This window comes from Ursus maritimus, unplaced genomic scaffold (genome assembly GCF_017311325.1).
Source record: "Ursus maritimus isolate PB19 unplaced genomic scaffold, ASM1731132v1 scaffold_7, whole genome shotgun sequence".
Lineage (NCBI taxonomy): Eukaryota > Metazoa > Chordata > Mammalia > Carnivora > Ursidae > Ursus > Ursus maritimus.
Genome location: NW_024426885.1, coordinates 32,463,110 through 32,489,030, shown reverse-complemented (window position 1 = coordinate 32,489,030; position 25,921 = coordinate 32,463,110). Strand labels below are relative to the sequence as shown.

Genomic DNA, 25,921 nt, shown 5'->3' with positions numbered 1-25,921 from the left:
ATTCTTGGGTATACAGGACAAGAGAATTATTCAGAGATAGCATCTGGGGGGTGGGTAAAACCAGGTCAGTGGAGGAAATCATCGAGGGAGAGGATATAGCATAAGAAGAGATCCAAGAAGAGCCAAGGACAGAGCCCCAAGAAATACCAGCATTCAAGAACTGACCTGTGCCACCAGAGGACAATATTATGAACATAGGCTCTGGGGCTGGCCTGCCTGGGTTGGGATCCCTCCTTCACAACTTACTAGCTGTGTGACCCTGTGCAAGTGACTGTACCTCTCTGTGCTTCCATTTCATCTATAAAATGGGGTGATAATGACATGTACCTCGTTGAGTTGTTGTAGGATTAAATTAATGCACATTAAGCACTTAAAACAGTCCATTTAAGTAGACGGTATAAGCGCATTTAATAGCATTATTCCTTCACTGATGTCAGAAAAGGGCTAAAGAAGAGGACAGCCTATGACACAGTCAGGCCTCTCAGTGCCTCTCAGCGGCTCAGCCGAGATCCCCAGGGAGGAGAGATGAAGGCGAGCCCTCATGGGAGCCACATCACAACTGGGATGGGAAGGAATGGCTCACGCTGGGTGGTGCAGATGCCACCGTCTCCTGGGAGAGCAGGGATGGTGGCTGCCTTACTCACGGCATGCCCCAGTGGCCAGAGCAGTGCCCAGTGGCGTGTGAGCTCCTTAGGGGTAGGAGAGCCCTTCTTAAAGATTTGCTTAATGAGGATATATTTTCTGAAGGCCCTGCCACTTAGTTGGCATGAGGAGGCTGCTGGGACCAGGGAACGCACGTGGAAGACTCCAGTGGTGGCCGCAATTTGGGGAACAGGTTTCATCTCCTGACTCTCTGTCTGGGACACCTAGTTGTTTCCGTGAGTGAGCTGCAGGATGGAATTTCCTAGGCCTTATCCCTTCCAGACTCTTTAACTCATGAGACTCCATCCTATTCTGCGTGTCATAGAAAACTTGGAATTTTAGACAGGTGACAGAACAGGAACATGGGTAGACAATCAGCACATGCTTACAACACCTTCTCTATGGCCTTCAGAACGCCAGTGTTGTTTCTAAAGGGGATGTTCCTTCTTTGAGCTGAGCTCACGATAATTTTGCTAAGGAATTTCTTTGCTCACTAGATCAGGGTAGCTATTGGAACTTTAATACAGTTTAAAAATCTATAATGAATTCACTCTTTGGTCTAATGCTCATAAGAGAAAATGGAGAGTCATAAAGCATGGTAGTTTAAAAGCAATTTTGATTTGGCTCCTTCCTAGATTACAGGTTGTGTAACTTTGGAACAAGCTAGCCCTGCCACTCTGAACCTCAGCTTCCTCATCTGTAAAATGGGAACAGTATTAGTACCAGCATGTAAGGCTGAGAGCATTAAAAGGAATAAGCAGCGTCCCTCTCAACAAGTACATGCCCACTCCATGGAAGCAGTAGTGATTGTAAGTATTATTAAAATCATGCAAAGAGAAGAATCAGTTCATAAGTGGCCCTGTGATTGGATCAGAATAGTTCGGAGCTAGCCGCTCACTTATATCAAGACCTTTTATGTACACTCCTAGCCATGGGTTTTAATCCCATTATTAAAACGGAATGAAATAACAAAGACCCCGTTCTAGGACTATCAATAAATACTTCTACAAAAGGAGAAAATATGGATGAAATGAGGCTCACTCTTGAGTACCATTTAATAACTGGTTTCAGAATGAATGACCCATCCATTGAGTAGGGTGAGAGAGTGGAGGATAACCCAGCCTGCCTGACTCTTGGCGGTTCTCTGCAGTCCATTTAACTAGAAATGTTATCTGCATATTGAAGTCAAAATGTTTCCTCTCGTTGCTTTTAAAACCATAAGTAGCCATAAAAAAGAATGAAATCTTGCCATTTGCAACAATAGAGATGGAACTGAGGGAATGGAGCTCAGTAAAGTAAGTCAGACAGGGAAAGACAAATACCTGTGATCTCACTTACATGTAGAAATAAAACAACAGCAACAGCAACAAACCAAGCTCATAGATACAGAGAACAGATTGGTGGTTGCCAGAGGTGCTGGTTACAGGGTGGGGAAAATGGCTAAAGAGGGTCCAAAGGTACAGACCTCCAATTACAAAATAGTTAAGTCATAGGGATGTGATGTACAGCATGGTGATTATAGCTAATAATACTGCATTGCATTTTTGTAGTTGCTAAGAGAGTAGATGGTAAAAGTCCTCGTCATAAGAAAAAAAAATTTTCTAACTATGTATGGTGATGGGAGTTAACCAGACTTACTGTAGCCATCATTCTGCTATATATACAAGTATTGAATCATGTTGTTTGCCTGAAACTAATATGTTATATGTCAGTTATACCTCAATTTAAAAAAATGGAATGCGTTATCACAGAGAGTGGAACAACAAAACATTTTTAAAACTTTCAGTAAATTTATTCTTTGTACAAAAAGGTAGTTTAAATTAAGTATGTCATGTGGAATTGAGCACTTGTCAAAACTTCTAGAATTCACACTGAGAATATTGACATGTAACGTATTGGCATGAACCATCAGTTAAATGGAACCAAAATAAAGAAAAAGCATTTTTTTTAAAAAAAGTAAACAATTCTAAGAAACTTAGAATTCTGAGTATTTAGGGAATTTTTAGTTGAAGAATCTGAGAACAAGCATCTTTTGCAAACCATGGGGAAGACATTCTGCAAACGATAGAAGGATGGCCAGAACACTATGGTTTCTATCCTCAGAGAGTTGACAATTTAGAGAAGGTGGATATGTGTATATATATATATGTGTGTATATTGCTATCTTACTTTTCTTATACTTGCTCCAACCCCTCCTGTCCTCATGCCTAGCATAGTTCTTGGCAAATGCACAGGCCAAGGGGAACTGTTTGTAGGAAGAATTAGCACTGTTACAGAGACATGAATAAAGTACTTTGGGAGAGCAGTGGAGACCAAGAAATGGTAAAAAGACTGGACTTCCAAAGATGGTAGCATAGAAATGGGTAAAGTTGGCCTTGTACCTCCCAATCATAGAATCCACTACACTACTCTTTAATTACTTGCTTATGTATTTTCCCCCATGAGGCCCCAGCCTCGCCAAGAGGTGCCATGTCTGTCATGTTTATTGGTGTCCAGCATGGTACATGGGACATAGTAGATACTCAGTATACTCCATAAGTATTTGTTAAAAGAAGGAGGGTCATCAGATTTATTTGTCAAGGCTCCCCTCCCCCCAGTTGCAAGTTAGCAGCAACTCAAACCTGCTTAAACAAAATAAGGGCATTTTGGGGTTAGTATAGGGACTCTTCATAGGGCTTCAAGTATGGATGGATCTAGGAATCTAACTAAGGTCCTCAGGAATCCATCTTCATCTTTTTTTTAAAAAGATCTTGTTTATTTATTTATTTGTTTGTTTGTTTATTTGAGAGTGTGCGCACACACACACACACATGAGTGGGGGAAGGGGAAGAGGGTGAGGGAGAGGGACAAGCAGACTCCATGCTGAGCGCAGAGCCTGTCATGGGGCTCAGTCTCAGGACCCTAAGATCATGACACAAGCTAAAATCAATAGTCAGACACTTAAGCGACTGAGCCACCTGGGCACCCCCTATCTTCATCTTTCTTTTGTGTTATCTTCATTCTCAGGTAGGCTTTCCTGATATTGTGGCAAAGACAACTGACTTGTATCTTTACTGTTTAGGATTCCAACAAAACAATAGTGTCTCTTTTCCTGACAGTTTCAGGAAGTGATTCAGTCAAGGAAGGCTGTGGTTGGCCTGGCTTGGTCATATACTCGTCTTTGAACAATTCCTTGAGACCAGGCCTAAAGCAGCCCCAAGAACTTTGTATAGCTCGAGATGGAGAAAGCAGAGTTCAATGGTGGGCAGCCAAAAGCAAACAAACAAAATGCCCTATGTATTCACACCCCAAGGAAACTGGACAATAGTGTAGAGATAGGACTAGGCAGAGAATAGGAAATGATACAAAACGTAGTAGGATTGAAATGTCAGACAGATGTGTGGTGGACAACAGTGGGAATTACTGCTGAAGATGTAAATTTACATCAGATGCTGGAAGGCTTGAAGTTCAAAAAAAGAAGGTTTAGATTAATTCTGTAGACAATTGTGATGCAATGTGAGGGGAAGGCGTGGGGGTATAATCCAAGATGTATTTAGGGCTTCTCCAGAAGCCACCTTTAGGGGCCTCTCTTCTCCTGTGTGTCCCTCCTAAACCAAGAGTCACCGGTGGAAACATGCCAAGCAGGACATGGAGTTCAAGAGACTCTCCTGCAGCCACTTCATGTCCAGAAGGATACTTGGGCATATGTAACTTGCTGGCCTCTGCATCCTCAACACTGAGCCCCCGGCGTGAATAAGCCACAGCCTCTGTTTTAAGGAGCTCACAGCTGGGGGAGATTGGTCTCAGACAAAGTACTAGAAATACACCTGCATATACACATATGAAGTATGTACACATATATGTCTACATATGGGACTGGGCAGTTTAAATAGGAAAAAAGGGATATTTCATTCCTCATGAGGAGTCAGGGAAGCCTTCAGAGTGGAGGAAATATGTGTTACCCTTCTATTCTAGGAAAGACTTGCACTCAGGGCACACACCCTTCTCAGGCCAATCACAGATTCTTTCTGGTCCAGCCTTGGGCTGCTTCCTTCCTTGTGGTTAGAAGAAGAACCTAGAGCTTCCTTTCTTCAGCTTCTCCTCAACTCAGGTAACAGCACTCCCGCGGCAGGAGCAGTCGCAGCAGTAAAACAGTTACCGAGGCTGGAACTACACACCGAGCATCATGCTCCCATCTTTGCATACAGTCTCCAGTCTCATCCTCATCATCCTTTTACGAGGTAAATGCTATCGTTCCCATTTTACTAAAGAGGAAGTTGAGACTGATAGGTAGGCAACTTGCCTCGGGACCAAGCACAAGGAAGCGGTGGAAGGGCGGTGAACATGGTCGACTTGGCCTGGGGCCGTGTTCACCACGGTGCTGTCTGCTCCCTCCGGCTGCTCCTGCCTGCTTCGGCGTGGGTCACAGGGACAGCCCCAGCTCAGGTAGGTTGCAGAGACAGAGATCCATAGTATTGGACTGGTACTCCAGGAAGGATGCTTCAGCTCCGACTGAAGACTGCACCGGGGTGCAGAGAGGGACGCTGATCCTCTGGGACGGTTCTCAACCTAAGTGTGCCTAAGAATTTAGGGCCCCTCTCTCAGAGAGTCTGGGTAAGACCTCGGAATCTACATTTGAACAAACACCCTACCACTACCAGTAGAGGCACTGAGGCCAGTGTTGCACATTTTGAAGAGTACTGCCTAGGCAGGGGCATGTGTGTGACAATGTGTGTACATGCCCGCACGCCCACAGTTCAAGGGTTGTTTTAGGAAACTTCTGTGGAGGGCAGGTGTCACTGGGCACTGCACATAAACTACTTCAGAGCAGCTTTGTCCAGATTTTCATTGTCTTCCGTGGATCCTACCATTCAAATCCAGCCCTTGCGGTTAGGGTGACCAGATACCCACTATAAAGGATCATCTTTCTATGAAAACCGCTCAGCATATTAAAAAAAAAAAACTTTTTGGCATGAAGACATTTGTGTCTTTTTTCTGGACCTGGGAACAGCAGTAGGAAGTGTTCAGGCCTTTTCCCAAATATAATCCCTGACCGATTGGAGGCTGAGAATCCTCTCTGCCAGTGGCCTCCTGGGACTCTGGGTGGCCTGCCTGTTGGTCAGAGGCACCGAGCACCCCCACACTGAAGATGTGGGAAAGATGGTCTCTGTCCTTGAGGACGTAAGGTCTAGTGGCGGAGGCAGAACAGACCCATGTGAAAGAGTCAGGCCACAAATACAATAAAAATAAAGCAGATGCAAGTCCTTGCAGCAGTGAGAATCCCAGTGCAGACGTAAGCTCAGTCTCAAGGTCCCACATTAAATCAGGGAGAAACAGGAAGAAGTTGGATGAGGGTTGCTAGGTGAGCCATCCGTACAGACTTCCTAGAGGAGGTCACACAGTCTCCTTCACCAGATCTCAGGGAGCACCTACCATAGGCACTGCTGCTGGTGAGCACTCTTGAGGAACACAGTGCTGATTGTGCAGGGGGTCTGGGGTCAGGGAGACCAGGGGCATCACAGAACCCAACAAGAAAGTGATGTTTTTCATTGGATTCCTAAGGGCAGCTGCCTCTGACTTTAGGGGAGCCAGGAGGAAGTACAAAGAAGGCCCCAGCCTGTGACCTGCTCACCTTCTCTTTCCATGCTGGCTGGTGTACCTGTGGACACCTCAGACCTCAAGTACAAACTGCATCCACACAACACACCCCCACTGCCCCTCGACCAGCCTTCAGACCCAGTGCCATCTACCCACAGGAGGAATAAAGGCTCTTACAGGCCCAGAAGTGGGCTTGAGCTGTTCAGACGGAGGATTTGGGGGTCCTGGATCTACAGGGATGAGTGGTCTGGAAGTGGGTGCACAACCACTGGGCAGACATGTTCCCTCCACTCCAACACGGGCCTTCTAAAGCATGGGGCCCAGGGCAGGGATCCTAGTGGCAAAGTCTGAGGGCAGTTTTGCCTAAAGCATAAATAGGGGTTAGCTAAATCAACCTCAGGTGCAGGGGGAAGCCTTCCCGTAGAAGACCCCTAAAATGAGAAAAGGCCTGGTCATCTCCCTAAAAGCAGAGGTTTGGAGGAGCCTAGGTGAGGCTGGAGAACCGACAGGGGCCTGGTGGCCAAGGTAAGGATTTGGCTTTACAAAGGACATGGGCAGGACATGACGGGCCAGGAAAAGGTAATTATGAATGGAGCTAGAACATTCCTTCCAAACTGAGCTTGCATGATGCCAACAAGGTGTTTGATGTGAGGAGAGCAAGCTGTTCAGTTTGGCTAGACCTGAGAGTACTGACAAAGGCGAGAGAGGAAGAAAAGGAGCATCAGGAGAGGAGCAGTTGTGGAGGAGTTGTAGGCATGGACCCGGCGTCGGGTCCTCAGGGGGAGCAGAGAGCCTCTGGAGGAACTCTCACGGAACTGGGCTGGGGGCCAGATTCTGTCTTTATTCTGTGCTAACCATTCCAATAAGGCAAAAATAATCATTTAACATGCTCCCTATGCTTGAGTCGTAGTACCTTCTATGTATGTGATTTTGTGTTTTCCTGTGTGAATTCAGTGTCTTGAAATTCTTTCTGGATTGGCAACACATCCTGTTTTCCAGTTAGTAAATATGACCACCATTTATGCTTTGGGGCAACATTTTTCAGTCGTTGCCAAATCCTCGTGAGGTTTTTGTGTGACGTTTATTTTTCATAATTAGTGATGAAACTCTCATCACTTAATGCCCATGAAATTATGAATATATTAGGCCACAATAAGAATTATCCCTGATGTCTGTAAGCAGATGGGGTGTGTGTGTGTGTGTGTGTTTATGATAACAGTGCTTACATAATCCCAACAACCAGGCCCTGGGGACTCAGACGCAGAGATGGAACGGCTGGTTTAAATTAGGTTTCCATGTGAAATATCGTATCGCTATTTTTTCCTAGCATTGTGGGAAAGTATATGGAAAATGATTTGACTGATAGGAAATAAATCTGGATGCATGATCAGGACTGAGGCACAAACCACGTGGTGGTCTGCGCCTGCTCCTGAAGCGGGCCTCTCCAAGGGAAGATGCATTAACCCTTTCAGGCCACTAGACTAGTAAGTCACTGCGTTGTGCCAGAATAGCCTGAAAGAGCCATGACATTCCAGAGCCGCTGATTTGCCATCACTTTCAATTTTTAAAAAAGGAGCTAAAGCCATAGAAAGACTATAGCCAGAGTTCTCAAGAAGTAATGCATTGCATGTCCAGAGAACGATTTTAACTTTTGGGGATTCATTTTTATTTGTAAGGAGATGGGTTTGAATTTCTAGCTCAGAGAGTCAGTAATCTTACGATTCTAAGTGTTTGCTTATGGCTTCCCACAGCAGGATAGGGCTCATCAAAAGCAGCACCAATGACACTCAGTCTTTATTGACAAAACAGTTTCTTGCTCTAGAGAGCCAGGTTTCACAAAGGTGACTTTTAACTGGGTGACCAGGTGATGAGGGGACAAGGCATGGAGACAGTGAGCAAGGGATTGCTCATAGCTGTAGGAGAGGGGTTGGCTCTGGGAATCCCAGAAGGTTTCAGGGTGCTCAGAGCAGCTCTGGGAGATCAGAACAAATGGTTATCTTAGGTTGTCTTCTTCCCAAGAGGCTCTGAATTCCTTGCAGGATGATCTGGACCAGGGCTGGTCCTAGGAGTCTGATACCAGATCTGTTCGCCTGATGTTGCAGGTAGAGAGCAGAGGTGCATGCTGGGAGCCCCCTGGGCTGGGACTGGGCTCAGGTTGGCAGGTGGTCACGTCCTGCATCAGCACTGCCAGGTGATACCACAGTGTGACCCTGTCTTATCCCTGAAGGTCCCTGTTGCCACTGTCTCCCTGTTGTTTCTGTGTAAGGAAAGTAAAGGGGTATTCAGCACCTGTTTCTTCTGTTCTGCTTTTTTCATCGCTTTCGTCATATTTCAGGACTCTTCTTGGCATCTTCTTCTTTTATTCCAACTCTGTGTTCAGAGGTGCTGCTCTTAACCGAGTGCTTAGAAAATCCTAATTCGTGCCAAGTTTAAAAGAAACTGACACCCCTCATCAGATAAAAGAGCACCCCACGGGGAGTCCCTGTTTTGACATCAACAAGAATTGGGACCTCAGAAAATCACTTCTCTCCTGAGCCATAGATTCTTAATCTGGAAAAATGGATCTGGACTGCCCTCTGTGGTTGCTGCCAGCACTAAATGTCATTCATTCCTATCATTTCATCAATGGGGGGAGGGCAGAAGGTGCGGTATACCATAGACCTTAAACTTGTTTTTTCTGCAGTTGCCATGGACCATGAACTCTGTGTTCAGGCCTCACTCTCCCTCAGGCCTGGGAAATGAGCTGGCCCCAGGTTTCAGCACTGTTGCTGAACCAGTGCAGCTCCTGGGCCATGTGGGGTCAAGACCAAGGCTTTGGTTTGTTAACAACTGGGTTTATCAGCCCAGACATTAGCCAGGATGGAGCAAGGGACTTAAATGACCAGCAGTGTCCAAGCACCAAGTGTCGCTAGGAGCAAAATAACCTTAGAGATTAAGCAGAGCATTTTGAGGCTGCATATCATCAAGGGGGGGCTTAGTAGCAGGTTATTATTAAATATTATACTCTAGGCTGTATAGTAGAAAAAACTAATCACATTAGAATAACCTTCATCCTAGAGCTCATGCATACACATTAGGCATTTAGGGAGTGGTTAACAGTGCCTCCTCTGGGGCACACACCTAAATTCAAATTCAGGCTTTCCTGCTCTGGGTAGAAATCTCTTAGGCTCTCTGTCCTTCACTTTCTCCATCTGTAAAATGAGGGTAATAATAATCCTTGACTCTTAGGATTGTTATGAGAAGTGAGTTAACATATGCAAAGTACTTAGAGTAATTCCTGGCACACAGTAAGTGCTGTATAAGTATTTGTTCTTCCAATATTACTTAGTCAGTTGAGGGGCATAATAGATAATGCATTTGTAAAAGATAGTTAAATATATATGTATATATATTTTTGCATTTTTTCATTTGATATTCTGCATTTTACTACCAGATAAATACCCTTTAATTGATGGACTGACTGCGTTGATTGCATTTAATCTTACTGCCCATCAGTCAACTGTATTTAAATGTATTTAAATCAATATTATCCTTAGGCTTTATTTTCTTGTAGTTTCATGAAATTTTATAGATCAAGAGGAAGTTTATGAACTACATTTCTGCCTCCTTATTTTAACGATATGGAGAGGTTAAGTGACTTGCCCAGAATCCCATAGCAAAACAGTGATGAAGCTTAGAGCTTCACCCCAGACCCCTCAGGTGGAGCCCTCTTTTCCTAATAGTAAACTGATTTTTAAAAAAGAAAAGAACTTTTCCTGTGAAAAAAATATTCATCGAGTTTGCAGGACCTGGGTTCAGTGGATGCCCCTCTCTGCATTTTCTAGGTGAGCTCCTGGGTGACGTGGTTGATCCTCACGGCGGGCTCCATGGAGGAGAAGCGAGAAGTCTTCTCCTATTTGGTGCACGTGGCCAAATGCTGCTGGAACATGGGCAACTACAATGCTGTCATGGAGTTCTTGGCTGGCCTCAGGTATGCAAGTGGGGAACACAGTTATCTGGATACCAGCTGAATGGCACTGAATTAATTGCCCTGGAAACCACATTTTCCCAAACCAGGCAATCGGTAGTGATTGTTTGGGGGAAATCCATTATTCTTTGCTAATACACACAAACCTTGTGCCTCAAAGACACAGCAGCAGAATTCAGCCCCTGTGGCCAGTCATGATCCTAATTAGCTATGTCTGCTCTGATCCCATGCTGTTGGCCATGCTGGGTAAAATTACCTGGTTGCACAACTCCGTCAAGCCCATCACTGACCCCCACTTGCCCTCTGCGCCCTGTAAACCCCACTGTTATTGGTCTCTTCCCAGCTCTGCCTGATGAGCTGCCTCAGCACTCATTTGGCTGCTCGCAGCCACAAACTGGGAATGGCCAACACTGATGACGAGCATTCAATAATGTTAGCTGTTATTTTTATTGAACACTTACTACGTATCAAGCATTGGACACTGCATTTCCTATGCACTAAATCTTTTAATCCTCAAAACAATTTCTTGGTTGATACTATTATTATTCCCACATTATACAAAAAAGAAACTAAAGTTAGGAGACGTTAAGTCATTTGGCCAAGGCCACCTGGCATGGCTGGGATGTGAATGCAAGTAGCCTTATGGGGAGCCCTTGCCCTTAACCTCTCATATCCTGCTGTATGCCTTCTCCCCTAAGCTAATAATAAGATCACTATTTCATCAATAAAGTCTCCTGCCTTCTTCACTGTCAGCCTCAGTTACCTGGCGTAACGTAACTGCCCCTCACTCTTGTGGGAGGCAGTGTGGTATGGGGCAGAAGGGTATAAGTGGTCGGGTCAAAATACAGGGAATCAAATTCTGACACCCCCCCCCCAATAGCTGTGTGATCTGAGCCAGTTTCTCGACCTCAGGGAGCCCTAGTTTCTTTATCTGTAAAATGGGGATGGTGATAATAAAAAGCACCTACCTCCTCGCACAGAATTAAGTGCGAGAGTACAAAGTGTTTAGCACGTGTGTTTGGCATAGTGAGGCTCCAGAAAGTGAGCCTGCTGCTGTTAGTGTCTGAGACTCACCTTCCCCATGAGGGTTCTCACTATAAATAGATCTCGCGTCCTAACATTATTGAGATTTTTCTTTGATTCTCCAGATCTCTGCAAAGGGATTCCGGGTTGGGGGAGGAAAGGAAAATTCTCAGAGTTGGAAATTTTTTTTGTCCTTTTGAACTTTCTTAACTAAGAATAAACTCAAACGCTCATGTCACTGGCATTTAAAATGGTCATACAAATGTATCAGGCGTGGCTCAAAAGAAGGAAAAAATAGAAAGAATACTGGGAGAACAGGAGATGATTTGGATGATTGGATTCTCTTTGTGATAAATTTTCTAAAAAGAACCTGTGTTTTTTCTTTTAAGAAAAAGAATGATCGTGTTATAAAATAATTCTATTTTAATGATGCTCATCCTCTGTGTTTGGCAAGTTGGTGTTGGCTCTTGGCTGGGGACCTCGCTTCCTCTGTTCTGGACGTCACTGTCCTCACAGCATGGCAGCTGGCTTGTTCCAAAGTGAACAACAAGAAAGCAAGGCAAAAGCTGCAGTGCCTTTTAGGACCTAGCCTCAGACATCACACACTCTCACTTCTACCATATTATACTGGTCACATAAGACAAAGGACTGGCTGATTGTGGGTGAGGTCTATACTACACCAGGAGCTGTAGATCACTGGAGGAAACAATTAGAAGTAAAAAGATTTACGTAGAACAATATTTGCTCAATCATGGTGTCAATCTAAAACAAACCAAATGAACATTGGTGGAGAAATGGAATATTATTTAGCAACCAAAAATGATGTGTATGAAATATGTTTAATATCATTGGGAAAAAAAGCAGTGTATAATGCATAAAATATCTGGAAACAGGGCTGTCTTTACTTAACAACCTCAGCAATATTTATACAACATTTATAAAATATTTAGACCAGCATCTACAAATAGAATAAATACTGGAAGGAAATATACCTAATGTTGTCTGTGGATGGCAGCACCGTTGGCGAATTTTTCTTTATTTTTGGTATTTTCCAAATTTTCTACAGTGAACATCTAGTACCTTTATAAACATAAAAAGAAATAAAAGTTTTAAAATAGTGCTAATTCTCAATCTAACCAAAAAAAAATCATGTGATCTGATCTTGCTGAAATTTGTCTTTTGCCCCCAAATGTACCGTGATGACCCTATTACCTATGGAAAGAAGGATGATCCAATAATGAGAATCATGTGTTCACTTTGTTTATTTAAACTTCCATTTCATGCCCCCAAAAGGATTCTCCCCACGTTGTAAGAAATCAGTTGTAGCTGGACTCAGTAGGGTGAAATCAGGAAACAGTTTTATTTTTCTGACCTCACTATCTTTCAGACCTACCTGATAGGCTCTTCCTCCCCCAACTCTGGGTTATACCTTGGGAGGTCCTATAGCTTTCGCAGTCACTGACGTGGTCAATAGCTTGTCTCATTCTCCTATGCTTATGGGCATGAATAAATCTCAGAAACATACAGCTGTGCAGGAAAAGCAGGTTGCCTGAGTACCTACAGTGTGATACCATTTCTATAAAGTTTAAAAGCACAGACCATTCTGCAAGCTGCTTAGTGATATATACATATGTTGGGGAAGCATAAAGCATTGTAAGGGTACGAGAACACTGAAGTACAGTTGTGGTCCCCTTCAGTGCGGGAGGGAGGAGTGTGTGCTCATGGAGGAAACCAACGGGGCCTCAACCACATTGTTAATGTTTTATTTTTTAAACTGAGAGGTTGGTGTATGGGCCTTTGTCATATTATACTTCTCTATGTCCTTTAAATGTCTTAAATATGACATAGTGATTTTTTAATCCAGTCTGATAGAAATCAAAATTTCAACCTCTCATTTGATTTAAAGCTTCACCCTTTCCTCATATTTTACAGCTCAGTCTCAGAAACCTGCCGTAGAATGGGAGGACAGGGTTTATCTTTTCTTCCTCCAACTCAGGGTCCCTATAGAAAAAGTGGGTGGGAGAAGAAAGAAGGAGGGAGCTGGGGTGAAGGGAGCAAAGGTCTCATTTGTCTGGAACAGTTGTAGTCTGGCCTAGGTGCTCCCACAGAGAGGGATACGGTGTGCTCTGAGAGTTTCTTCCTAGTTACTCCTCCTCAGTTCCCCCACCGGCTGCCCTATAGGCACCTCCCACTGCACAGTTAGCCGGCAAGGGGCAGGGCCCCCTTAGTCCCCAGGATCCAGCTCTGGAGGTCCTGCCCTCCTAGACTCTTTCTGTGAAGATCCCCTCCTTTGGCAGGCAGGCCTTTCTAGACAGCTCAGGTGCAACTGCACCTCACGGTATCCCTTCCTGACTCACAGGCAGTGCTCAGTGCTCTACCCTCCCAGACTCTGCACATGCAAGACAGACCCACTGGAACTTTCAGGCAGCTCTAGTCAGCCTGTCATCTTTAGACTTTCCCAGGCAAGAGTCACACACCGGGCTATGTGATCCATAAACTCAGGACATAGGGCCACGTCTCCATGGAGTTCACTTGAAGCCCTCTGCCCTGGGGGTGATCCTCGTCCTTCCACATGTAGCACTCTGACAGCTCTATCCAGAGAAATAGCCCCTACCCGACTGCTCAGAGCCAGTTCCTCTGCCCGGCTGATGGACGGTTGTAGACCACAGATGGCAGAGCAGTTTGGGTACCCTCGTGACGACCTGGTGCCTCTCTTTAGGAGGTGGGGTACAATGTCACTTGTTGTTCTCAGCAGCAGTTTCATCATAGGAGAAGTCCCATTTAACATCCTGTTATGCAAATAGTATTTTAAGATAATGCCTCTCAGGATGGGCCAGTGGCTTAATGTCAAAGCTGGATTTAGTAAAAGCAATTGCACAAAAGAGGACAAAACAGGGTTTATGTATTTCACTAAGGTACTGGCCTAATCCAAGGATAACATTTAAAAGATCAAGAGGAGTGTATGGACCATGTTTTCTGCAGACAATCCTCCATAAATATCTGTACAAACCATATTACCCACTAGGTTTCCCTCTTGGCTCCAGCTGCCAGAAAAGCTCAAAGCTAGGTCCAGCGCCCACTTTCCAAAAATAACTCCTTCCACGTGTGTTATTTGTATCTGTCATACTTAATTTTGTGTTTCAGTTTCTAAAAGTAATATATCATTTGGGGAAGTAGGTGGAGATATGAGTCCTAAATAAATTATTAAAACATAAGGAAAACTGAGGCAAGAAGAATGGATTTGTATGGAATTTAGGCTGTATACTGTGAACAATATTATTTCTCCTTTGATCTAAAAAGACATCATTTACTTGCAATAGGTCAAGAAAAGTTTTGAAAATGTGGCAGTTTATGGACCAGTCTGACCTGGAGACCATGAGGAGCCTGAAGGACGCCATGGCTCAGCACGAATCTTCCTGCGAGTACAGGAAGGTGATCACGCGGGCCCTGCACATACCCGGCTGTAAGGTGGTCCCGTTCTGTGGGGTGTTTCTGAAGGAGCTCTGTGAAGTACTGGACGGAGCCTCTGGCCTCATGAAGCTTTGCCCGAGGTACAATTCTCAAGAAGAAACTCTAGAGGTGAGGCCTTTCAAAATCTGAAGTCACTGTGGCCAGAAGAGAGACCCTGCTGAGCCTAGGTTATCCGTTGTTGCCGTTGTGTTGGGTAACAGGTCCTGGGAAGTTCCAGAGAGAAGAAAGCCAGCTAGCACTGTTTGGGACTTAATCTTGTTAACTTAGCTTTAATGGGGCAGGGTGTAAGTCAAGTGGAAGTGGGTGGTGTTGTCCGATTTTTTTAAAGGAATGATGGGGTTTTCTTCTCTTATTGGGTGGGAATGTCTGGAAAGAAGTCAAGTGAGGGATGCCTGGCAGATGGTTAACGCTCAGTCGGTTAAGCATCTGCCTTCGGCTCAGGTCATGATCCTAGGGTCCTGGGATCGAGCCCTTCATGGGGCTCCCTGCTCAGCAGGTAGCCTGCTTCTCCCTCTGCCTGCCGCTCCCCCTGCTTGTGCGCTCTCTCTCTCTCTCTCTGACAAATAAATAAAATCTTTAAAAAAAAAAAAAAGTCAAGTGAGAGTATGAACTTTTTGGAATTATAGGGGTAAAGCACGGCGGGAGGTCAGTGCTGCCTTGCTTTCCCCCTTTGTGGGAGGATGCTGAAGAAGCTGGCATCTCATCAAAAGATAAGCTCCAGGCTCTGATCACGGCTGCCTCAGTTCTCCCAGGCCCTGTGGCATCTTACTCCTGACTCTGAGAGCGGAGAGGACTGTGCGAACCTGACTCGGAGCGTCGGGCATTGGAGAGAAGGGCTTTGAGAAACTGGAAAAAGGTGTTTAGAAATGAAAGAAGGGACTGAATTGGGGGAAACTTTACCATAATTTTTTTTTTTTTTTTTTTTTTTAGTTTCAGAGGTAGAGTTTAGTGATTCATCAGTTGCATATAACACCCAGGGCTCATTACATGAAGTGCCCTCCTTAATGCCGTCACCCAGTGACCCGACCCCATCCCCTCACCCACCTCCCCTCCCCATACCTGGCAGTTCCAAACCCAGATCTAGTGTCATTCTCACTTGGCAGCAGCACCACTACTGACCTCATACACACACACACTCACACTCACATACACCCCTTCTCGGTGGCCATGAGACAACGCCTAAAACCAGCCTCTTCTGTGTCACCTGGGAACCAGAGCATCACCTGGTATCAGGGAGACTTAAGAGCCCCTGGCAGGAACACGCACCACTACCAGCTTGCATCGCTCTGGCTTATGTGGGAAGATAAAAGTGCATGAAATGGAGGAGAAAGCTTATAGCAAGCCCCCCAAGCTGCACCCACCTCAGCTCCCTCATGGCTTAGAAGCCGGGAACGCCACATCCAGTAGTGCAGCTGGAGCCCTTACCTCTAATGGGAGAAACTTCCTGATCCTAAATACAGACCATGAGAGCTTTAAAACCATCAGGAAGCCTCCGTGCTGCGATATATGGGAAATAAAGCAAAACGTCATCCTTTCACAGTGTTTTCCTTGGGCCCCGGGAATTTTATCTGGTTCCGTAGAATAATAGACCTTTGTCATGGTTTTTCTCAATTTTGCTACCAAGATAAAACAACCCTACCCTTTTTCTGTAAAGTGGCTAATCTTCTCCCTAGGGAACCTTGAAATAATACTGCTTTTTGTGTTGTAAATTTGAAATGGAGTGTTGATTCCTAGAGGGACTAAAGTTGTCTGTGGAAACGAGAGCGAATTCTAATAGTTGATGTGGTGAAACGAAAAAATGTTTTTCCTGGAGGCTCTTTCTTTTTCTTTCAATAAAATAGGCGCAAATGCCATTATTTATGACTACTGAGATTTTATTTCCCTACCCAAGTAGATTATTTAGGCATAGTACATGAAGTTGCAATAACAAATCCTTGGTATGTTTTTCTGTAGTTTGTAGCCGACTACAGTGGACAAGATAATTTCTTACAACGAGTGGGACATAATGGCCTGAAGAATTCAGAGAAGGAGTCCACCGTCAACAGCATCTTTCAGATCATCAGGAGCTGCAGCCGAAGTCTGGAGGCCGAGGACGAGGACAGCCCCAGTGAGGGCAACAGCTCTAGGAAAAATTCCTTAAGGGATAAAGCGCGGTGGCAGTAAGTTTTACACTTTAAAAAAGAGAGGTGCTCATTTTTTCTTTTTCCTACTTCAGTTTGATTTTGGGTGGACCCCTAACAAATACCCACCATCTTTATCAGGAAGCCATGCTTTATATTCCAACTTTACCAATTCTGAATTAGAATTTACCTTTCTAAATTGGCTGCTTTGTTCTAGAATTATTGCTCATAATTTGACTTCTTGCCACCTGTTATCTCTTAAAAAAAAAACAAAAACTAGAGTTATCCTGTCACTTCTGAAAATTCAACAATTAAATTTTAGGATTAGAACCATGATATTATTGATTTCATAGCTTCTATAAAAACAGTTTTTAGTAATCACTGGGTGGGGCACAGGGACAAGTATTAACATATTTTTAAATCAAACATACTGATTTATTAGGGCTAGAGTGACAGCCTGAAGTCAGTATTTTTAGTAGCTCCCCCAAACTTCTGGGCGACCGTACATCAGGTGGTTCACAGATCTCACTTGCAGAGGCACAGCTCTGCAGGTTGGCATCTGTAGCTTTGTAATCATTCAGTCTCTCCAACCGCTCTTGTATCCACAGGCACTGCTGCCCATCTCGACATGCGTTCCCACAACCAAATGAGAAAGTTCAGAAATCAGCAGTCTCAGGGCGCGTATTGCCCACACTCAAATGGCAGAGCCTGGTCCAGCTAGAGGAATCCTCTAGAGCCATCCAAAACCATTAGGCCTACTGGCTTGGACATCTTTGCCATGGAAGATTTTATCTGTAGTCAGTACTCACGAGTCATACCTTGCAGTTGGCTTGGAGTCTTTATACACACTTGTGTGCATTTACGAGACATTGTGGTTTGTTTTGCAAAGCCTTTCCGGGTTGTCTCTGTGTGTGTGAGCCTACACTGGGAAGGGCAACAGTGTTTTTCGAAAAGAAGTTCTGTGAAATTGGAGCACTGGATTCTTAGAAGCTGTTGTGAACAAAGAAATGAATGCCTTGTGTCCGAGTCCCTAATGCTGTTAAGGAGGGAGATAAACCTATAGTCCAGATTTCTTCAAAGGACCCAGATGCTCAAAGAATCATCTTACCACAGTGTCTTGCCCCTTAAGCTGAAATGTCTCACAAGTAGCTTCTACCAGTTGTTTTTTGGGTTGTGGTATTTTTTTTTTGGATTACCTCAAATCAAAGATTATTTGAAAGTTTTCACAGTAATTGTTGGATGACCTTAGTAGCAATCTATATACACAGAGAGGACCATCAACAAGTAAACACATGTCTGCACAGAAAGCACCTCATAGCCATTCCTGCCCTTAATCTATGTCTACGTCTGACTGGAATCTTTATTCACAACAGATTCTATGGATCCAGTGCTCCAATTCCACAGAAATTCAACTGCATAATCCTCGTAACAGTTCCGTTTCACTGCGGATCTTGTACCTCCCAGAGCCAGGATTTAACCTTAGGCAGCCTGGCTCTGAATCATGATGAATCATGGTCCTTAATCATATGAACTCTGTAGGAAGTAATGGACAGTTATTAAGAAAATACATAACCAGGGGCGCCTGGGTGGCACAGCGGTTGAGCGTCTGCCTTCAGCTCAGGGCGTGATCCCGGCGTTATGGGATCGAGCCCCACATCAGGCTCCTCTGCTATGAGCCTGCTTCTTCCTCTCCCACTCCCCCTGCTTGTGTTCCCTCTCTCGCTGGCTGTCTCTATCTCTGTCAAATAAATAAATAAAAAATCTTAAAAAAAATACATAACCAGATTGATTAATAGCCCACTTGCCCCCCCGTATAAGATTTTCATCAGGGAACATTAGAAAAATATTTATCTGTCAATTTATGGTTTCTAACTGACCAACACTGCAGAATTTCTTCAGGGGCGTGGGATACAAACTTTCCTTCTCTTTCACTCCTTGGTCCTCTTCTTGAGTCATATGACCTAAGTTTGACAAGGTAATTTCTTTCCTGGTAAACCACATTTTGATCTTTCGTTATGTTATTTGGTTCCTAAATAACCCTTTAAGTGCCACCTTACTCCCTCTTGTAACCCACAGAGACCTGTCTCCAGGAAGAATCAGGCACAGGAGTGCATAACATTCACCATATGATCTAAGAGACAAAGCTATTAGTTTCCTTCTTGAAATGAACTTACTTCATTACCAGCAATGGTCATTTTTATCTTGGGCATTAGTCCTGGGAAGAATGCTTTTTTCTTTTTCTTTTTTTTTTTTTTTAGATTTCTTTATTTAGAGAGAGAGTGTGTGTATATGTGAAGAGGGGAGAGGCAAAAGGAGAGGGAGAGAGAGAAAATCCTCAAGCAGACTCCCCGCTGAGCTTGGAGCCCAACTCGGGGCTTGAAATCATGACCCTGAGGTCACAACCTGAGCCAAAGCCAAGAGTCAGATGCCCAACCGACTGAGCCACCCAGGCGCCCCTGGAGAAGAATGCTTTTTAATGGAATTGTTAACCCGTAGCACTTGTTCTTCTTGTGTTCAAAAATAGAAACTGATGCTCAGAAAGGTGGTGTCTGTCCCCCCCAGCTTACATCAGCTCTGAGCAGCAGAAACAGGCTCCAGAAAGACTCATGATTTTTCTCCCCAGATGCCATCTTTTATAATGCTTGTAGGTTTTCACTGAAAAATATTTGATTTAGCTCAGAACTCAAATTAAATGGAATATGGGAAACACCATTTCTTTTGCTAAGTTAAAATCAGGAGTTCTGTGTCCAAATTCACATAGGTTGTATTTCATGGGTACAGACACCAATTGAATTCTTTTTGCTTTAAAAAAAAAAAAACAATAAAAATAAGAAGTGTGACATGGAGAATGTAGAAATGGTCCCAGAGAAAGGAAACAAAAAGGTAAAAGGGCTTGGATGTGACCCTAAAGAAAGCTCCTTTAGAGGAATTGTTGGGCCAATTTAGCGTAGGAAAAGGAAGGGGGTAAGGAAAGCAGGAGGGGTGAAATCTTGGTCTTCCTTTATTTAATTAGAGTGGTGTACTTCACTGAGCCAGACACTGTGCTGAGTGCTTTGCAAGTATTATCTTAGCTGAGCTTCACCTGTTCTGTGAAGTGAACATTGTCTTTTTTCTATTAAAGATTAGTAAAGTGAGGCTCAGAGAGGTTGAGTGATTGACTAAGTCACACAGAAAACAGGTAGCAGAGCTAAACATGAAACCCAGGGTGACTATATAGGGCATGTTCCTAACTACCATGCTAAATGTATGAAGCATAGACTTAAGTATTATAGAAGAGGACATAAATAAGTATTGGTTTTCCATTGTTCCTGATTGCAATTTCAGAGGAACGGAGCTAGGCTAGACACAAAGGATTTTCTTTTTGTTTCTTTACTTTTTATTGTGATATGTAACATTGAGGAAAGTGCATTAGGGGTGCCTGGGCTCATTTGGTTAAGTACCTGACTCTTGATCTCAGGTCAGGTCCTGATCTCGGGGTCATGAGTTCGAGCCCCATGTTGGGCTCCATACTAGGCATGGAGCCTACTTAAAAATCAATCAATCAGTTAATTACACGGAATGTCAAAGGAACACAAGCCAACTGAAAGAGCTTCCAATGGCCAAAGCTGGAACAATTTGAGCTACAACATAAAGTTGTATTAGATTGTAAACCAGGGGCGCCTGGGTAGCGCAGTCGTTAAAGCGTCTGCCTTCGGCTCAGGGCGTGATCCTGGCGTTCCGGGATCGTGTCCCACATCAGGCTCCTCTGCTGGGAGCCTGCTTCTTCCTCTCCCACTCCCCTGCTGTGTTCCCTCTCTCGCTGGCTGTCTCTCTGTCACATAAATAAATAAAATCTTTAAAAAAAAAATACTAAAAAAAAAAAAAAAGATTGTAAACCAAAGTATTAAATAAATATCCATGAGTCCATATGCGTAAGTGATAAATAAACAAACGGAGGAGAAGAGACAAATCTCCTATGCGAAAGAATTCCAAATAACTTATATTAGATACTCCACCCTCTAGGAGATAGAAAATAACTCCCTACACCTTAAATGTACATGGGGACTTCCTTCCAAAGAGGACAGTATGGAAAGGAGTTTTCAAAAAAAGAGTAACTTTACAATGGGGCAAAACCAACACTACCTCAGCCAAGTCAGCATTAACAGAGATAAGTCATGTTAATAGTATGTTCCATGGCTATGATGTTATGAGAATGACACTACCTCTGTGGACTTCCTCCCCAGAACCTATAGCCCCAGTCTAATTATGAGAAAAATATCAGGCAAGTTCTAATTGAGGGGCATTCTATAACATACCTAACCAGTGCTCCTGAGAGCAGTCAAGATCAGTAAAAACAAGGGAAGTGTGAGAAATTGTCATACCTAAGAAGAGCATTATAGAAACGTGACAACTAAATGTAATATGGTATCCTGGATGGAATCCTGGAAAAGAAAAAGGACATAGGTAAAAAAAACAAACAACCAAAAAAAAAACCAAACAAACAAAAAACAAAACAAAACAAAAAAACCGAAGGAACTCTCTAGAGTATGTACCTCAATTAATAATAATGTATCAGTATGGGTTTATGATTGTGTCAAATATACGATCCCAGTGTAAGATGTTAATAACAGAGAATACTGAGGGGCGCCAGGGTGGCTCAGTCGTTAAGTGTCTGCCTTCGGCCCAGGGAGTGATCCCAGTGTGCTGGGATCGAGTCCCACGTCAGGCTCCTCCACTGGGAGCCTGCTTCTTTCTCTCCCACTCCCCCTGCTTGTGTTCCTTCTCTCGCTAGCTGCCTCTCTCTGTGTCAAATAAATAAATAAATAAATAAATCTTTAAAAAAAAAAAACAGGGAATACTCAATGTGGGGTCTACTGTCTTTGAAATTTCTCCATAAATCTTAAAGTATTCTAAAGTTAAAAGATTTTTTTGATTTTTATTATGTTCAGTTAGCCAGCATATAGTATATCATTAGTTTTTGATGACGTGTTTTTAAAAAATAAATATATTTGGATAATTATCAAGTGAATAGACATGTAACTACCACCCAGAGTGAAAACATTGCCAGAACCCATAATACTATTTCCCTTCTCAATTTTACTACCTTTCCCCCACTATATTAGTGAATTTTACTATACTACTTCCTGCTCTTTTTTTTTTTTAATGTTTTTTTATTACATTATGTTAGTCACCATACAGTACATCCCCGGCTTCTGATGCAAGGTTCGATGATTCACCAGCTGCTCATAACACCCAGTGCACCATGCAACATGTGCCCTCCTTACTACCCATCACCAGTCTATCCCATTCCCCCACCCCTCTCCCCTCTGAAGCCCCCAGTCTGTTTCTCAGAGTCCACAGTCTCCCATGCTTCACTCCCCCTTCTGATTACCTCCCTTTCTTTATCCCTTTCTTCCCCTACCGATCTTCCTAGTTCTTATGTTCCATAGATGAGAGAAATCATATGATAATTGTCTTTCTCTGCTTGACTTATTTCACTTAGCATTATCTCCTCCAGTGCCATCCACGTTGCAGCAAATGTTGAGAACTCGTTCTTTCTGATAGCTGAATAATATTCTATTGTATATATGGACCACAGCTTCTTAATCCAGTCATCTGTTGAAGGGCATCTCGGTTCCTTCCACGATTTAGCTACTGTGGATAATGCTGCTATGAACATTGGGGTGCATATGGCCCTTCCCTTCACTACGTCTCTATCTTTGGGGTAAATACCAAGTATTGCAATGGCTGGGTCATAGGGTAGCTCGATTTTTAACTTTTTAAGGGACCTCCACACTGTTTTCCAGAGTGGCTGCACCAACCTACATCCCCACCAACAATGTAGGAGGGATCCCCTTTCTCCACATCCTCTCCAGCAATTGCTGTTTCCTGCCTTGTTGATTTTTGCCATTCTAACTGGTGTAAGGTGGTATCTTAGTGTGGTTTTGATTTGAATTTCCCTGATGGCTAATGATTTTGAACATTTTTTCATGTGTCTGTTAGCTATTTGTATGTCCTCATTGGAAAAGTGTCTGTTCATATCTTCTGCCCATTTTATGATTTGTTTATTTGTTTCTCGCATATTGAGTTTGAAAAGTTCTTTGTAGATCTTGGATACCAATCTTTTATCTGTAGCATCATTTGCAAATATATTCTCCCATTCCATGGGCTGCCTCTTAGTTTTTTTGATTGTTTCCTTGGCTGTGCAGAAGCTTTTTATCTTTATGAAGTCCCATATATGTGTTCATTTTATCTTTTGTTTCTCTTGCCTTTGGAGATGTGTCATGAAAAAGGTTGCTTTGGCCAATGTCATAGAGGTTGTTGCCTATGTTGTCCTCCAGGATTTTGATGGATTCCTGTCTCACATCGAGGTCTTTCATCCATTTGGAGTTTATCTTTGTGTATGGTGTGAGAGAGTGGTCAGTTTCATTCTTTTGCATGTAGCTGTCCAATTTTCCCAGCACCATTTATTGAAGAGACTGTCTTTTTTCCACTGGATGTTTTTTCCTGCTTTATCAAAGATTAGTTGCCCAAAGAGCCGAGGGTCCATTTCTGGGTTCTCTATTCTGTTCCATTGGTCTGTGTGTCTGTTTTTGTGCCAGTACCATGCTGTCTTTGTGATCACAGCTTTGTAGTATAGCTTGAAATCCTCCATTGTGATGCCCCCAGCTTTGTTTTTCCTTTTCAACAGTTCCTTGGCGATTCAGGGCCTTTTCCGGTTCCACACAAATTTAAGGACTATTTGTTCCAGTTCCTTGAAAAACATCATCCTTGAAAAGCCATCGGTATTTTGATCGGGATAGCATTGAAAGTGTCGGTGCTCTGGGTAGCATGGACATTTTAACTGTGTTATTTCTTCCGATCCATGAGCATGGAATATTTTTCCATCTTTTTGTGTCTTCCTCAATGTCTTTCAAGAGTGATTTATAGTTTCTAGAATATAGGTCCTTTACGCTCTGGTTAAGTTAATTCCAAGGTAACGATATGGTTTTTGGTGCTATTGTAAATGGGATGGATTCCCTAATTTCTCTTTCTTCAGTCTCATTGTTCGTGAAGAGAAATGCAACTGTTTTCTGAGCATTGATTTTGTATCCCGCCACATTACTGAATTGCTGTATAACTTCTAGTAGTTTGGGAGTTGATTCTTTTGGGTTTTCCATATAGAGTATCATGTCATCTGCGAAGAGAGACAGTTTGACCTCTTGCCTGCTCTTCTTTATAATTATACAACTATTTTGCATTTCTAAATAATATAGTACAGTTTTGGCTGGTTTTGAAATTTACACTTACACAAAATGTAACCATACAGTATATATTCTTGTGTGTCTTGCTGAAGATATCGTACTTTTTGTTGCATTTCATTGACTATACTATTCATTTTCATTGCTGTGCAATGCATTACATTGTATGAATGCATCAAATTTTATTTGTAAGTTTCATTGTTGCTGGACATTGGATTATTTCTAGTGTTTTCAGTGTGGCTCATTTGAAAAGGATATTCTGATCATCAGATTTGTGAGATCTTATAGATTTATTTTCTTTTTAAGAATATCTGCTTATGTGAGGCAAGGAGGAAGAACCTGCAGAAAGCAGGAGCGGGATCTTGCTCAGGGACCAGGCTCTAGACCAAGAGTCCAGGAAGCTCAGTGCTACTGCTCAGGCCTTGCCAGGAGGCAGTAGTCTGCCCAAGTGCCAAGTTCCCAAGAGGATGGGAACATTCCTTCCAGAGATGTATGGACCAGCTCCTTCTCAGTTTTATCCACCACTTTGCAATGTCTATGGACAGCAGAAACATTGATCTTAATAACAATTCTTCTTGCTTTGAAAAAATGAGTCTCTTGGGCACATTCCTGCCAAGGTGGCCATATAGGAAGGAGGCAATAAGGCTTCCTTGCCTTCCCCCAGATCCTTCTGGACCCAACACTCCACATTCCCAACTCAGGGAAGACAACTTGCTAAATTTTCCAAGCAGACGTGTCCTTTATGTGTACATGTGGCATACACACATGTGCGCACACATGATACACGCATGTGCACACATGTACACACACAATGAAAATTTAAGGTTGAGTCAAGGAGAGCTGTTCTTGTTCATCTGGGCACTATGACTGTATTTTCCAACAAGTGTCTTTGAACTAATGGTATTTTATTTTTTTAACAGCGGCACTTCTCAGGCCAGCTTATTCAGTCTTGTTCTGCTTATTTTTGCCCCATTGTGTTCAGGTCACAACTTTTGGTCCTGATCAAGTAGAAGGCAGTCCACCCTAGTGATGACGGTCCCAGGCCGATGAGTCAGAGCAGAATCCTGCCTTGAGTAGACCTCTTGTGCATTACTTACCCCTTCGGAGCTCAGTTTCCTCCGAGGTTAAAAAAAAAAACAAACAAAACTTACTTCACAAGTAGGTCAAATTAAGTCCAAATGTATGTAAAGTATTTAACAGTTTCTGACCCAAGAGGGAAAACTAATACATCATGAAGATTATTGTTAATATTAAAAACACAGTAACTTTGGACTCCTGGGTGCCTCAGCGATAGAGCACCCAACTCTTGGTTTGGGCTCAGGTCATGATCTCGGGGTCATGAGATTGAGCCCTGTGTCAGGCTCCACGCTCGGCGCCAGTCTGCTTCAGACTCTCTCCCTCTCCCTCTGTCCGCCCCTACTCTCTCTCTCTCTAAAATAAGGTAAATAAATAAAATTTTTTAAAAAATACGACAACTTATCTAGCAGTTCCTTTCCTTATGCCTGTGATCAGACCTATGGCTAAATCTAAGGTTTTAGAATGCACCAACAAAAATCTACCCTGACCTTTAGCATTTTACATTTCCTATGCTAATTTAAACGCTTGGTGAAGTGAAAAATGAGCGTCCAGTGTCAGTGAAAGTCTGTGTTGTTCTCACTTCTGATTATAAGACAGACGAAATTTACATCTCTTTCCATTAGGTTTATAATTGGAGATTTGCTGATTCCGAAAATGACCTCTGTGAGCAGTCGAAAGAATGGGACTCTCATGGATCAGAAGAGCCACAGAAGGCCTTTGACCACGGGACAGAGCTGATCCCGTGGTACGTGCTGTCCATCCGAGCTGATGTGCACCAGTTCCTGCTGCAGGGGGCCACTGTCATCCACTACGTTGTTTATTTT

At 43.3% G+C, this 25,921-nt stretch overlaps 1 protein-coding gene across 1 annotated transcript in view; it reads left to right on the top strand.

Moving 5' to 3' along the window:
- PLCE1 (phospholipase C epsilon 1) overlaps positions 1–25,921 on the top strand; it is a 273,097-nt gene that overhangs the window by 170,356 nt on the left and 76,820 nt on the right. Inside the window, exons 4-6 of the mRNA XM_008696266.2 lie at positions 10,044–10,189; positions 14,530–14,788; positions 16,634–16,839. Coding sequence (XP_008694488.1) covers positions 10,044–10,189; positions 14,530–14,788; positions 16,634–16,839 — 611 coding nt within the window. The remainder of the gene's footprint in view (positions 1–10,043; positions 10,190–14,529; positions 14,789–16,633; positions 16,840–25,921) is intronic.